Source organism: Callithrix jacchus, chromosome 7, assembly GCF_049354715.1.
Source record: "Callithrix jacchus isolate 240 chromosome 7, calJac240_pri, whole genome shotgun sequence".
Taxonomy (NCBI): domain Eukaryota; kingdom Metazoa; phylum Chordata; class Mammalia; order Primates; family Cebidae; genus Callithrix; species Callithrix jacchus.
In genome coordinates, this window is record NC_133508.1 from 147,831,687 (window position 1) to 147,846,324 (window position 14,638).

Sequence of the window (14,638 nt, forward strand, 5' to 3'; positions counted from 1 at the left end):
AGGAAGGAAGGGCAAGGTGCAGGGATGGGAAGGAAGGAACAGGAGGAAGCTAGATTAGATGGCAATGGGCTAGGGAGTGTGATGGGGTCTTGTGGCCATTGAGAAATCCCCAGTGGTGAGACAGGCAAAATAACTTTTCAGAACATTTCAGAAATGTGATCTTAAATCATTTGCTATGTGATGTAATCTCTCCCCTGCGACCCACAAACCTTTATTAAACGTTTTACTACATGTTACAACCTTATTTTTGTAGTTGCTTTAAAACGGGGTGGGGGTTGAAAGGAGAAGGGGCTGAATTGACCCCAGGAGCTACAGAAACAGTCACAAGACCAGAATAGTGAATAAAATGCCAGACGAGGCAAAAAACTAGAGCCAGAGGTGACCGTGAAAATGTAAGTCCTCCCAGTAATTCACAGAAATCCCGGGGAGGGCACTGGACTTTCCACAGGACATGGTAATTGGAGCCAATGCCATTTGAATCTCAGAGGACAAGCTACCTCAGCTGACATTAGGTTACAGGCAGGCTTTGCCTCTCCAGCTGAACTAAGCCTTGCAAAACATAAAATGTGTCACATGCCCTTTTGCCATCTGGGCCTTAGCACAGGGACTGCACATAGTGGGCCCAGTAAAAGGGTGTGAACGGTCCATGAATGTCCTGGATGCCCACGGAGAGCTGGAAGAGTCTAATGTTTTGGTGGAGCAAGGACCGGAAAGCCATTCTGGCTGGGGACTTCTCCATCAGCCCTCCTGGGCTCCACCCTCATATCCATCAGCCCTATCCCAATGACGGCTTAAAATCAGCTCTGCAGCCTGAGGGTTTTGTAAACAGGCAAGGCCCAGGAGGAGATGGTGTTGGAGAAAGTCACAAAGCGTTGTGCAGGAACCAGACTATTCTGAGTCAGTTTTGCCCCCTATAAAGTCCAAGAGGCAGGCCTCTTGGGAAGGAGTTTTAATCCAAAGGACCTGGGGCTGGATCAATGAGTGAGTGGAATGCCTCAAGCCCCAGACTTTTCCTAGGAATGGCTGTAGGATGTGTCGTGTGGGGCTCTGGTCTTTGCTCTCAAACACCCATTTTATGCCCCTCTGAGGCTTCGCCAGGAGCCCCGCAGCCCAAAGACCCCTCCGTTCTGCAACATCCTTGCATGAACGACGCGCTGCTCCCAGGGCTGATGGCGCCACCTGGTGGCACAAAGGGTCCCGCTCACCCTGAGAACTTCGCTCTCAAGCGGGCGAGAAGGAGCGGCTTCTGTGCTCCAGCCCAGCGTGGTGACGTCACGACAGAGTGCCGTGTCTCCCCGCCTCTTCCCTCTCCCGGGAGCTGCCAGTACTTGACGTGGCGTCACCGCCCTCTACCCTCGCTTTGCGTGCGTGTTTGCGTGCAGCGGAGGTGGCGGCGCGGGCAGGTCGGAGCTCGGAGCTGCTGCTTCTGGTTCTCTGGTGGCCGCGATCGCTGTCCGGCTGCCTTGGGCGGCCAAGCAGACGAGGCGCGGACCACAGCACCTCAGAAGCCGACGCAGCTCGACGCAGGGCCCGGCGGGAGGGTGGGCGATCGCGTGTTGGAGGGTGCCGCGCGGGCAGGCGGGCGGACGCCGGAGGGGGAAAGAGGCGGGGGCGGCGGGTCAGCCGCGGGCCGGGCCGGCCGGGGGATGTCGATGCCTGACGCGATGCCGCTGCCCGGGGTCGGGGAGGAGCTGAAGCAGGCCAAGGAGATCGAGGACGCCGAGAAGTACTCCTTCATGGCCACCGTCACCAAGGCGCCCAAGAAGGTGCGGGGGCTCTGGGTGGCGGCGGGGGCTCCGGCTCCGGCCTCGCGGAAGGGACGCGAGCAAACCCCAGGCTCTGGCTAGTTCGGGACCTCTGAGGCTGGGGTTGGGGTGACTGGAGGCGGCGGAGGTGATGTAGGGGGTGGCGGCCGTGCGGCCCCAGGCATATCCCGGGCTGAAAAGGCCGCCCCTGACCTCGCTTTCCTTTGTCCCTCGGCCCAAGTCCTCTGGGATCGTTTTGAAACCCGACAGGGCCAGGCCTTAAATTTGTGGCTGACTTTTCCTGGATGAAGGGCCTCGAAGTCAAGAGTGGGAGGGGGTGAACCAACTCAGCTGACCCTTGTGACCAGCCCAGGGACATGGGGTGCTCAGAAAATCTCACTTCAGGTGAGTGGGTAAATCGGGCAGAATTTCCGTCAAATCTTTGGGAGCAGTGGCCGGTTTATCCAACAACTGCGTGATAGCTGGGAGCCAAGAGAAAAGAATGCGTGAAGCTAGCTCTAATATACAGGTGAAAGCAACGAGGGTAAAAGGAAAGTGAAAATCTATGATTTTCACTTTCTACAGCCTCCCGTTACTTCGAAATATGTAAGAAATTGACATTTGGAGGTTGGTGACAGGAGACACTGTCATGGATACAGGTGGATCCTAGTCATGTGAATAGATCACTTAGGCATCCCTGGAGAAGGGAACTTGGGTGGGTTGGAGTGGTGGGTGGTAAGGAACGATTGCTCATTCTTGACTGTACTTTTGAGGCAGAACAAGTTTGATCTATTGTGCAGTGGGTTGAGCTCAAAGGACACCCTTCAAACTCTCTCATAAATGGCAACCTTTGGAGATTGTAGTCTAACTAGCTCTGAGTGGTGGAATTGGGATCCTTACTGCTTTCTGATCATTTACTGCCAACCATGTCTTGATTTTCCATACACCTGGCACCCAGTTAGCAGTAGAAGAGAACCTTTATAAAGAGGTGACCTTCCTGAAGCCAATGAGAACCCAGATAAATGTCTCCCTTCTGTATAAAGACGGAGTCTTAAAGCCGCCTCTGCCTGCAGCGTTTAATGGGATGCAGGGCTGAACAAAGCAAGGGTTGCAGGAATAGTTAAGTCCTTGAGGCTTCAACTAGTTAAGCCGTCTTAAGCAGGAGAGATGGCTTTTTTTTTTTTTTTAAGGGAATTAACCTGCAACTCCAGAAATCAAATGCAAGATTTAAAAAGACAAGTCGCCATTGTATGCTTTAGCTCTTTTTTCTCACAAAATTAAGAATTTATTAATTCCTTTAAAAGATTGTGGAAGATCCCTCGACTCTGAGAAATCTGACTAACTTTAGTGCTGTCAGTTCAGTTGGTAGAGTGAACTTTTGCAGTCTACACTATTCTTTGGAGAAACAGTCACGGTCCTTATAAGCAAAATGATTGAGGGTAGGACCTCAGAGGAGTTAGAGGAAAGAATGGGAAAGCCCCAGTTCCCGAATTTTCCAGACTCTGGCATCTTTGCTCTTATTTGCCTTTATGTTAGTAAATCTGTATTCTTGAAAGTACCACTGTTGATAAGACAAAGTCTATATTGTAGATTGTTAAACTCATTAAGGCGGAGATTCTTGTTCACCTTTGTATCCAGTGTGCCTAGCTCTGTACCCAGCATATAGTAGGTACTCAAATATTAATTGCCCACCTGGCTAACTAGTAACTGAGATGTCCATATGGCTATCTACCAGGAATAACTATCCCTTTTCCTCTCTTCTTCCCAGGAGGAATATTGCTAATGTGCGCTATTGTCAGGCCAAGTGCTAATGATTTTAGACTTATATTCCATTAGCTAAAAGAAGCAGGCCCTGCCAGGAATGTGGGAAGACCCTGTTTTAAGATTCCATTTGCCGGTAAATGTGTCCCACTGTGTTTCTTATTAATCTTTCTCTTCTGAGTTTTATTGTTTAGCATTTACGTAGGACTTTGTAATAAAGTTCTTTATGATGACTAATTACCCTTCCCCTAGTGATGATAAAAGGCATTTATTTAGTTAATGGATCAGTTGAAGACTAGTCAAGGTCATGTAGCAAGTCCTAGGCCATCTGTTTTTCAAAACTTCTGCTGAATTGAACATTATGACTTGTCACTTTTGTACTTCTGCCATGTGTTGATAACGTGAGAAAGCATGGGTAAAGTAAGAGGGGAAAAAAGTAACTTGATGTGGTATTAATGCTGTGACAACAAGACCTCTTCAAGCGGTGCAGTCCTTCACCTGTGGGAATTCTACCCTGGCTCTAGACCAGTAATCCTTGGATCGTTCTGAACCTCTGAGGCCCCTGAGGAATAGAGGATGTTCTTGATGCCAGAGGATATGGGTTACTTCAGGGTGACCTTGTTGGTCCTCAATTAGATCAGATCCCAGTGTCGCTTTCTGGCCAGGTTTTATTCCTGTTGTTTGTTTTGTTTGAGGTAGGAGTGGATGTCCATCAATTAAAAGCATAAGTATCTAGATCCTCCAGCAATACACATGACTTACTCAGTTGCGGGTGCCATGGCGTCTATCACACTGCTCCTGAACAAAATGGGGCTTGTTGGTTTGACTGAAGATTTGAGATGTGTGGGCGTCCAGAAGTCAACTAAAGGGTTGACTTTATAGTTGAGCAAATTAATTAGCTTTTGTACATTCATCTCCTCATCTGCCAAATAAGTGCCTACTTTTCTGGAACAGGCGGAGATAGAGGCATGCTGGGGAGTTAAGATAGCAAGCGTAATTTTTTAAAAGTCTGTTCGCATATTTATATTCTTCAGTGGACATTTGAAGTGGCTTATAACACAGGATACTTATTTTATATAAAAGGAAGTAAAAACCATAGAAAGAATGAAAAAAATTGTTAACCTCAGAGCTAAGTTAGTTGATGAGGTTGATCACCACATGCAACTTTAAACTCTTAGCAGCTAGAGGATAAGAGGAATCGCAGAGTTTCCTTAACAGGCATGGGAAAGAATGCATGTCAGTTCCTCAAGAGGACAACTTTTCCTGACACAGAGTTCTAAAAGAAATTTTCACAGGATTATATTAATAGCTATAGTATGATTCACATTGTAAGGCTAATTCACGATTGTCACTGGTGATTTCAGATGGTCTAGCTAGGAAAGATGGTATAGCTCGAGGTAAGAGAAGGAATCCTTGAGTTGTAGACTAATTGTACATTGTACCACAACTGAAGAAGATCCCTGTTTAATGTTGGCCGTTATCAGTCAAACCAAGTAAGTCATCTAGTTCCCCATAACCACTGGTTATTCTCTTTTTCTGCTCTTTTGTGTAACAGGAGTGATAACTGTCCTTGGACCTTTGGAAGTTGACATTGTGTCAAGTTGATTCTTTTTTCACAGTGTAAACCCAAATCTCCAACTTGTTGAGACCTCTTACAGTAAGCATGTTTCTCTGCAAGGCCTATCAGAACATTTGCTGTTCTCTGGACTTCTGAACATTAAGGGCACTCTCCAGAGTGATCCATTAAACATTTGACCTAGGATCTGTGTAGTCAGACCTTTACCGCCAGCAAAATTGGGGAAAGAGAACAGCACAAAAGAAACTGCTTTCGTTTACAGGATATTCTTTATTCGAATGAACCTCTGTAGTACTGATTCATCAAAAGGGTCAGCTGAGACTTAGGAAGCACAGCAAGTAGAGCCCCAGTGGGTACAGCTTGGGTGTTAACCCGATAGGTAGAATCCAGGATTCTCCTTTTCTCATCAGTTATCTTATGGTTAATTTTTGGTACAGTTTTATGAATTTATACCAGGACTTGTCAGAATCACTGAAAGGAGATTTGATAAGTTGGCATTTCCTGTCTTCTTCACATCATTAGTATCTCTTGATTCTGTTAGAGTGGCTGCTGCTTTCATAGCAGTCTTTGAAACAGAAGTCAGGGTGTAAGCAGATCCTCTTTTTAAGATTTCTCCACAGATATTGATTACCTCTCTTTTTCTTACATGGTTTAGTTAGTTACATTCTGGTTTCCAAATTACTTTGTTCCAAATTCCTTTAAACATTTAGCTTGTAACAGAAAGAAATCTGTTAGATTTCTAGATCAGTGGTTGTCTAGATCTTTTGCTGGCAAGGTTACAAATGTATACTTTTTCTTTTATCAAGAGTGTGCCATTTGGATCCAGAGTGTTTTACCCAATATAAGATTCTTTTTTTAAAATGTATTTTTATTCTTTATAGAGATGGGGAAATCCCTGTGTTGCCCAGGCTGGTCTCGAACTCCTGGGCTCAAGCAATCTTCCTACCTCCCGCCCACCCTGGATATAGTATTCCTGGAAAGTTGTCTATAAAGGATATTTTGTAACATAGAATCATGCAGGTCTTCAGTTGCCTGTGACTCTTAGCAAGTTTACTCTGCCACTCCAAGTAGTTAACGATCTGTAAATAAGTACTTTAATGCCCTCTTGGGGTTGTTTTAAAGGAATTGGCGAGTAAAGGAGAATCATTTATACCTACCTGTTTCTCAAGTTTGGGAATGTGAGTACTGCATTTTTGTAAGGAATGTCCATCCTGACTATACTGGACATATAATTCATAGTAATTCAGAACACATGCTAATGAGGTACATCAGGAGCATTCCTGTCATGTGTGAAGGACAACATATAAGCACACCCAGAGTTTTTTCCAGCCTGTAATCTGAGAATCCCAAGTTGAAGACAAATTCTTACCACAAATTTTCCTTTGGTTATTGTCAATACTATCGGTGCCTGTTGTGTAGTCAGCAGTTAAAAATTCACCCAGAATTGCAGTTGCCTGTCCTCTTCTGATTCCATGTTTTTTTTCACTTAAGTAGTTCTTTTCCCACTGTTGCTTGGCTGTTACATAAGACCCCTTTAACTTCCCGTTTCTGTTCCTAAAACTGAGTAGTAGTGCAATATAAGTTAAGTACTTGATTTTTGGAGTCAGTTTTACCTTTAATCTCTACCATCTAATAGTTGTGTGACCTTGGACAAGTGACTTAGCCTGCCAGAGTGTCCAGTTTCTCGTCTATAAAATGGAGAACAGTGATCGTGCCACCTATATAGTTGGTTGAGAGGATTAGCATTTAGTAAATATTAATTAGTTTTTGTAACTAGAGTGACCATATATTGTAGTTTGCCTGGTGCAGTTCTTGTTTATACCTGTTTTCCTAGCATACTGTCCAATGAGTGCCTCCTTAACTCTGAAAAGTCCCCTGCTATGTGGTCACCCTATTCATTAACTTTCTGGATGGTGCAACACGATAGTGCAAATGGGAGCCTAATTTTGAAAGAGCCAAAACAAAGAAATTTCTATTGGAATGTTTTTTCAACAGGAGAATTTTTTTTTCTAACAAAAAGGTTATTTTATATAGAGTTCATAGCTACTGAACTCTAAAACATTTGTTGATTACAGGGGCTGGGTGTATAGACAGAGATCTTAGAGCTTTTGATGGAGGTGAGGTGTGCTCTACCTTACCATTCCCCCATTCATTTCCCATAATATATAATGCACTCATAGAATGCGGGTATTTGTCCGACACTGGGCCACTCTCAGTCCAGAAGTTTATTTCCTTAAACTGCAGGTGTTTGGGGGTTTTCCCAAAGTAGAATTCTTGAATTACATGAAATAATTCCAAAGACTTCTGAACTGTGACTTCATCATTTTAGATACATACTCCAGGTACTGTCTTCTCATTGCTCTTAACAGCCTGCTCCTAATTATACGTAACTGATTTTCTCCTATAGAAATGTGTGGCTTTTGCTGCATACCACTCATAGAACTAGAGCAGAGCATCCATTCCTTTGCTGACGATGCTAAGACCGATTTCATTTTTGTTTCTATCTCTGTTTAATTTTTAAAGGATTCAGCCAGGTGCCTTAATCTCAGAACGTAGGTAATGATTGGTGCTGCTTAGTGTTACACATTGGGGGCTTAATCATTTACTACCCAAATGGGACACAAAATAAAAAGTTTAATGAACTACTGGTAAAAGATAGTATTTGGAATCCTGGGGTAGAGATTGGGAAAGTACTTTTGAGAACCACAGGTACAGTACTCTCTAAGCATGCTCCTGCTTTCTTACTGTGAAAGCGTCAACGCCTCCGCTAATATGCCTGTGTACTTAACCTGTGGGGCTTAATGAGCTTAACATGTTCTCCTCTACCAGCCCAAGCCAGTTCACTGGTTTTAAAGTGGACAGCCTGTACTCAGCTGTGCGATGGAAATGAGGCATAATAAGCAGAAGGGGTCTGAGACTGCTCACTGTTCCATGCTGTTCATCTTGGACCTGCCTCAGGCTTACTTCTTCACAATTTTAGGAACTGTCCAATGAGAGCACACCCTGTTGTTTAACATTTTTCTCTTCTCACCTGAACCTACAAGCATACGATGGCGTTAGTGGAATCCCGCTGAGCCTGTGTGCCAAGGAAAATGCTAATATGCTGATCCACAATGATGCATGGCTCAGTGTGAACTATATGGTAAATTTGGGAGTGACAGGGTAAAGGGACAAGAGGCTTAGAGGAGGTGAGTGTAACCATCTTTCATTCACTTAGACCTCCTGAATGAAGCCATTCATACTGAGTTTTGAGCAATGAGGATTTTGGAAGTTCTGTTTTTAATATATGGCTCCAACTCTTCTATTACTAATTGTGTTAAGTGAACCTTTGGGACGTAGGTTTCCTTGTGCATAATGGGAAGTACTTTATCCCTTTTCCCCCAGGACTGGCTTGACCTCATGTCAACGCTTTTGGGCCATGACCTGTTTTCATTGTGGTTCCAGAAACGTGGGGAGAAAACAGAGAGAGACAGAGAGACAGAGAGAGACCAACTTATCATAAAAGTTAATGGGACAGACTGGGCATTGTGGCTCATGCCTATAATCCCAGCACTTTGGGAGGCCAAGGTGGGCGGATCATGAGGTCAGGAGATCGAGACCATCCTGGCCAACATGCTGAAACCTGTCTCTACTAAAAATACCAAAAAAAATTAGCTGGGCATAGCAGTGCATACCTGTAGTCCCAGCTACTCAGGAGGCTGAGGCAGGAGAATCACTTGAACCTGGGAGGTGGAGGTTGCGGTGAGCTGAGATCGCACCACTGCACTCCAGCCTGTTGACAGAGCGGGACTCTGTCTCAAAAAAAAAAAAGTTAATAGGACAGAGATTCTGATCTGCCCTCTTTGACGAGACTCACCCTTTCTCCTTCCTCAAAGACTTTAAGGAAAGTTTATTCAGGCTCTCATGACTGTTCACTTTATTTTAGAGATGCAGAAAAGAGATTGACCTTGAATTTTCAAAATGCACACCTCTGTCTTTGTTTCTAATTTTAGAAGAGAGGTCAATAAGTAGACAGATCAGTGTGGAAGACAGAAGATTGGAATATGCTTCTCTTTTGCCTGTTTGAGGGAATACTCTTGAGAATCACTGGGTTGGAGACTGTGGAACAATGATTCTTACTCTTTGAGTCAGGGATCCTTTTAAGAATTTAATGAAAATCATGGTTCTTTCCTCAGGAAAATTCAGGAGCACTAAAATTTGTGGGACTTCTGTCAGAGGATTTATGGGACTTCTGAAACTCATGGATCCTGGGTTTTAAAACCCTGATGTAGAGGGGCAGGCCTCCAAGCCACACTATCTCTTTTTGTTACAAGTCCACAGACTGCTAAGAGGTTAAATTGCCAGCCTGCAGTTTGTCCTTATGGCTTGGAACAAAGCTGAGGTTGTCGGTGTTGTCACCTGCCTCTTTAGGATGCTCCTCAGCTTCCCAAAAGACTCATTATAAATGCCTTGAGAGTTCAACTCAGGAACTTACATTCAAACCAGCATTTTGGCCACTTGTGGGATTTTTTGGTATTGTCTCAGCTGTACTGCTCTTGATATGAAATGCAGATGCCCCTGAAGCTCCAGAGCTGATTCCATAGGAGTGTTTGAAACAGGGAGCTCACATAGTAGATTATCAAAACTAAACAAAATAATTTGCTTTTCTATGTCTCTCAAAAATAGATTCTATTTCAATGTAGGACTTCTCAAACTATTATATTATAAGGACTGACCTGATGGTATTTGAATCTTGCTCATTACTTGACTTTTCTAGGTGAAACATGTTAAGGGCAAGGACCATATCTCACACATATGTATAGTAGAGTACCTGGCGCACAATACTGTCAAAAAATGTTTATTGAATAAAATAGCGTGAGATAGGCTGGGTGCAGTGGCTCACGCCTGTAATCCCAGCACTTTGGGAGACTGAGGTGGGTGGATCACGAGATGAGGAGTTCAAGACCAGCCTGATCAACATGGTGTAACCCCGTCTCTACTAAAAATACAAGAATTAGCCAGGTGTGGTGGTGCACACCTGTAATCCTAGGTATTCAGGAGGCTGAGGCAGGAGAATTGCTTGAGCCTGGGAGGCGGGGGTTGCAGTGAGCCAACATCTTGCCACTGCACTTCAGCCTGGGTGACAGAGTGAGACTCCATCTCAAAAAAATAAAAATAAAAAATAATGTGAGGCCGGGCGCGGTGGCCCAAGCCTGTAATCCCAGCACTTTGGGAGGCCGAGGCGGGTGGATCACGAGGTCAAGAGATCGAGACCATCCTGATCAACATGGTGAAACCTCGTCTCTACTAAAGATACAAAAAATTAGCTGGGCATGGTGGTGCGTGCCTGTAATCCCAGCTGCTCTGGAGGCTGAGGCAGGAGAATTGCCTGAACCCAGGAGGTGGAGGTTGCGGTGAGCCGAGATCGTGCCATTGCACTCCAGCCTGGGTAACAAAAGTGAAACTCTGTCTCAAAAAGAAAAAAATAAATAAATAATGTGAGATAATCATTCTTAAGAGAAAGTAAGTTGGACTTGGCTTTGACTCACTTTCCCTTTCAGTTGGCTGGGATGATTTTTCTAACTTAGAGCCCACTCACATAGGTATAAGGAAGTACAGAGAACCACAGGTGAGAAATTTGTGAGAATTTCCACCACCTTAATAGATCCCTTTATAATGCCAGAAATAGGAGGTCAGGGAGAAGACATCTGAATATGTGCCTCCAGCTGCTTAGCCCAGTAGCAGTGGGCATAGGGATATCCTTAGACCATAATGAGGGTGGTAACTTGAATTTCTCACCATTGAAACAACTTTTAAACCCTTTGCATTAGGGACACTGCCCAAAATTGAAACTGGTATCCTGATTTATACATGCTGTTGATTTAAAGACCAGGGAGGCTTTCACTTAGGGTGTTTGAGGTTTGGAGATTAGTGATGAGTTGAATAGTTTGATTTTGGAAAGTACGTTGGAACCCTGAAAGTAATAAACAACAGCTCTGCCCAGCAGTGATGAGCAGACTTCTGATTCTTACTCTGCAACCTTGGCTGCCCCTTCTGAACCAAAGGCTGAGTTTGATGCTCAAAAGCTATACATGCCCTTCTCTCTTTGAAACACCTTCTTTAGAATTACAATCTTCTGGGAACCGGGCCAATGCTGGTCCTAGCCAGAAGCTCAGGCTCTAGTTGGCACTAAATTTTGTGTGTGCTGTTTCACTTCAAGTGTGTAACTTAGGCAAGATTCAGGGGAAAGGGACACCTTCAGAATTTGCTATTTTGTGGGTTGGTTTGTTTGAGATGGATTTTCGCTCTTGTCGCCTAGGCTGGAGTGCGATAGTGCAATCTCAGCTCACTGCAACCTGCTGGGTTCAAGCGCTTCTCCTGCCTCAGCCACCCAAGTAGCTGGGATTATAGGCGTGTGCCACCATGCCTGGCGAATTTTTTTTTTTAAGTAGAGACGAGTTTTCACCATGTTGGTCAGAGTAGTCTCAAACTCCTGACCTCAGGTGATCCACCTTCCTCGGCCTCCCAAAGTGCTGGGATTACAGGTGTGAGCCATCATGCCCAACGAATTTTGCTGTTTTGGAAGTTGAAATAGGTGCTTCCTAGAGATAGCAGATGGGACTAGTTGCTTTGGTAACTAATTCAGTTTCCTGTGGGTGGCCAGGTGGTATCCCGTTTCTAAATCAGTACTTGAGGGTTTGGTCCCCAGCTTCTGAGCACCAGATTTCTTAGCAAGCAAGAAATGAAGATTCTCAGTGTTCATTTATGAGAAGTAGCCCAGCTGGTTTGTCATGCTGGGCTAGATGAATTGTGAATGTTAATTATATTGATCAATACAGTGGCCTTGGTAACAGACTTGTAGCTGCTGTAGAATCTGTTTACTTCAGGTTTGTAACAGAAAAGAGACCAAGCTGGTTGGTAACATGGCGTTCTCAGTATAATACGCTGTATTGTAAGTTCAAGGAAAATGCATCTTGCAGGGCTGACCTTATTGCACCCATTCCCCCAAGATTTTCCAGAGAGAAACATTATTCTGGGGATAATTTCTGGTCTTGTTTGCCAATCGAGAATGAATTGAGGTTGGCAAAGGCTGGGTTTTTAGTGGAGGAGGGGTAAAGCATGTTTACAAATCATTAAGTTTAGAAGGAGATCACCTGTATTAAGCACCTTATTTTTTTCTACCTAGTTTATAATTAGGAGGGGATAGTTGATGAGGTTAGTTTCAGCCCCTGCATTCAGGAGGTGGAGCCCCTCCTATTTGGGGAGTAGGGGGTTCATAATTCTGTACATTCTTTCCTTACTCCACAGTGAGGGGATTAGCTGAGCGCTGGGCATGTTTGGAATGAGAGCACTTTGCCAATTTTTACTGAATTTGGACCAAATCGTAATAAAAATACGGTCTCTGTCTTCCTCAGTCCCTTTGTTGTGTTCTCCTAACCCCTATGGATCCATCTGATGGATTGTCTGTTCCTGACAGATGGACTTGGTATTAAAGGTAGATGCTCGACTTCCTTTGCCTTATTTATTTCTGAACAAGGTATATCTAACTCATTTGTTCCCTGTGTTGGAAGTAGCTTTATCAAGAGCCTGGTAAACTCACTATACTTCTGTTTCCTTTTCAGATCCTGCTTAGATTATTTCTTAGATCAGCACTTCTCATACTGTAGGAGAAGAAGAAGGTTTTAGTAACACAGGGAGCTTTTTTGCAGTAATTCATTACCTGGCTCTGAACTAGAGCTATGTAATCAGAATGGGGGAGGAGCTGAGAGTAAGAAAGCTGATTGAGAATGGATTGGCATTTTGAAACAGCTTCACCAGATAAACTTGAAAGCTTTCAGATTTAGAACCATTCCTTTAGATTATCTAGCAAGACTGGCCAAAATTGTTAGTAAATCTAATATTGAGATGGTAATGGGCCAGGCATGGTGGCTCACACCTGTAATCCCAGCACTTTGGGAGGCCGAGGCAGGCAGATCACCTGAGGTCAGGAGTTCAGGACCAGCCTGGCCAATGTGGCAAAACCCCATCTCTACTAAAAATGAAAAATTAGCCAGGTGTAGTGGTGGGTGCCTGTAGTGCCAGCTACTTGGGAGGCTGAGGCAGAAGAGTCGCTTGAACCCAGGAGGCAGAAGAGGTTGCAGTGAGCCAAGATGGCATCACTGAACTCCAGCCAGGGCAACAGAGCAAGACTGTGTCTCAAAAAAGAATAAAAGACGGTAATGCAGCTGCCACCTCTCCTGGATGATTTTGATCACAAGGAGAAATCTTGGTCCTCATGTGGAAGGTCCTGAAAATAGTCTGCTCTTGCTCTTCTCCAAGAGTAAGAGTAAACCATGACCAGAAATCATGTTGCCCTGTCTGCTCAGGTTGCAGTGTCCCAGGACCTGTGCTAGGCACTTAGGGTACATTAGTGAACAAAACAAAGATTCGTACTCTATAGAGCTGATGTTCTTGTGAGGTTATTATTTGGATTATTTAAGTCCACTGTAGTTTGGGGTTTTGAACCCTCTGAGAGATGTGTACATATTTCAGCAAAGTGCACATACAATCATGTGTCACTTAACAAGGGGGATGCATTCTGTAAACCGTGTCCTTAGACAATTAGGTTGTTGTGCAAACATCATAGAGATTTTAAATGACCGGCAGTGCAGTAGGTTTGTTACACCAGCATCACCATAAACACGTGAATAATGCGCTGCTCTGCGACGTCACCAGGTGATAGGAATTTTTCAGCTCCGTCATATTCTTATGGAACCACCACTGTATATGTGGTCCATCACTGACCAACTTTCATTATGTAGCACAGGGCCATATAAGGGGGAATTGCCAGCCTGAAGCCCATCCATAGACCCAGGGCTGAGAACCTAGAAGATTTGTCTAGAATTGAGGATGTGGTGATTGGGACAAAGCCAGGCCCTGAATTGGGTGTTTGGAACGATTATCTCCTAGCCAGACTTGGTTGTAGTTTCTTGATCTGTATAGGCAAAGCAGTGTGTAAACAACTCAAGAATATCACTAGAAAAAGAGAGAATGGCCAGAACGTCTCTAAGCTAAAGAGTCTGTGTTTTATTGAAATGCTAAAAATGATTCTGACTCTGTTCTCACTCTTACCCCTAGTTCGTTTGGCTTCTGGTGCTCAATGGATTAAAAGTCAGGTCAGAATAAGAATTTCCCTAATGTACTCATTTATATTATGAATTCCTAGACTGAGAGTGATAGTAAAGTTATAAAGATCATGAGAAGAGGACATTTTAGTGAAATTCTGGCTTTAAAAACAGAAAGTGAGAGGAGTTGGTTGAGGGCTGGTGAAATAGCCAAAGAGTAAAGATTAGAGAAAGATGACAGGAGGAAAAGGAAGGCAGAACTCAGACAGTCACCAGGAGAGCAGCTTTCTCCTTACACCAAAGTGAGCAGACCTGAGACTCACATGCAAAAAATACTCCTTTTTGGTGTTGAAGGGGGCTGTCACTGTTGCTTTATTATGAAAGAGGACCTGGAATAAAAAGGGGGAGGGCAGATAAGGGTTTGCTTGATATATTAACCAATGTTAATATATCTCGGTTGCTGGAAAAGTTGG

At 44.2% G+C, this 14,638-nt stretch overlaps 1 protein-coding gene across 2 annotated transcripts in view; it reads left to right on the forward strand.

Moving 5' to 3' along the window:
* Nucleotides 1–1,357: 1,357 nt before the first annotated feature.
* AHCYL1 (adenosylhomocysteinase like 1) overlaps nucleotides 1,358–14,638 on the forward strand; it is a 41,190-nt gene continuing 27,909 nt past the window's right edge. The window contains exon 1 of one of the 2 annotated variants that reach the window (XM_009001852.4): nucleotides 1,358–2,150. Coding sequence is in view for 1 of the 2 variants with exons in the window: in XM_002751188.4 (XP_002751234.1) it covers nucleotides 1,647–1,766 (120 nt within the window). In the remaining variant the exon portion in view is untranslated. The remainder of the gene's footprint in view (nucleotides 2,151–14,638) is intronic. The other variant, XM_002751188.4, reaches the window with a different exon arrangement.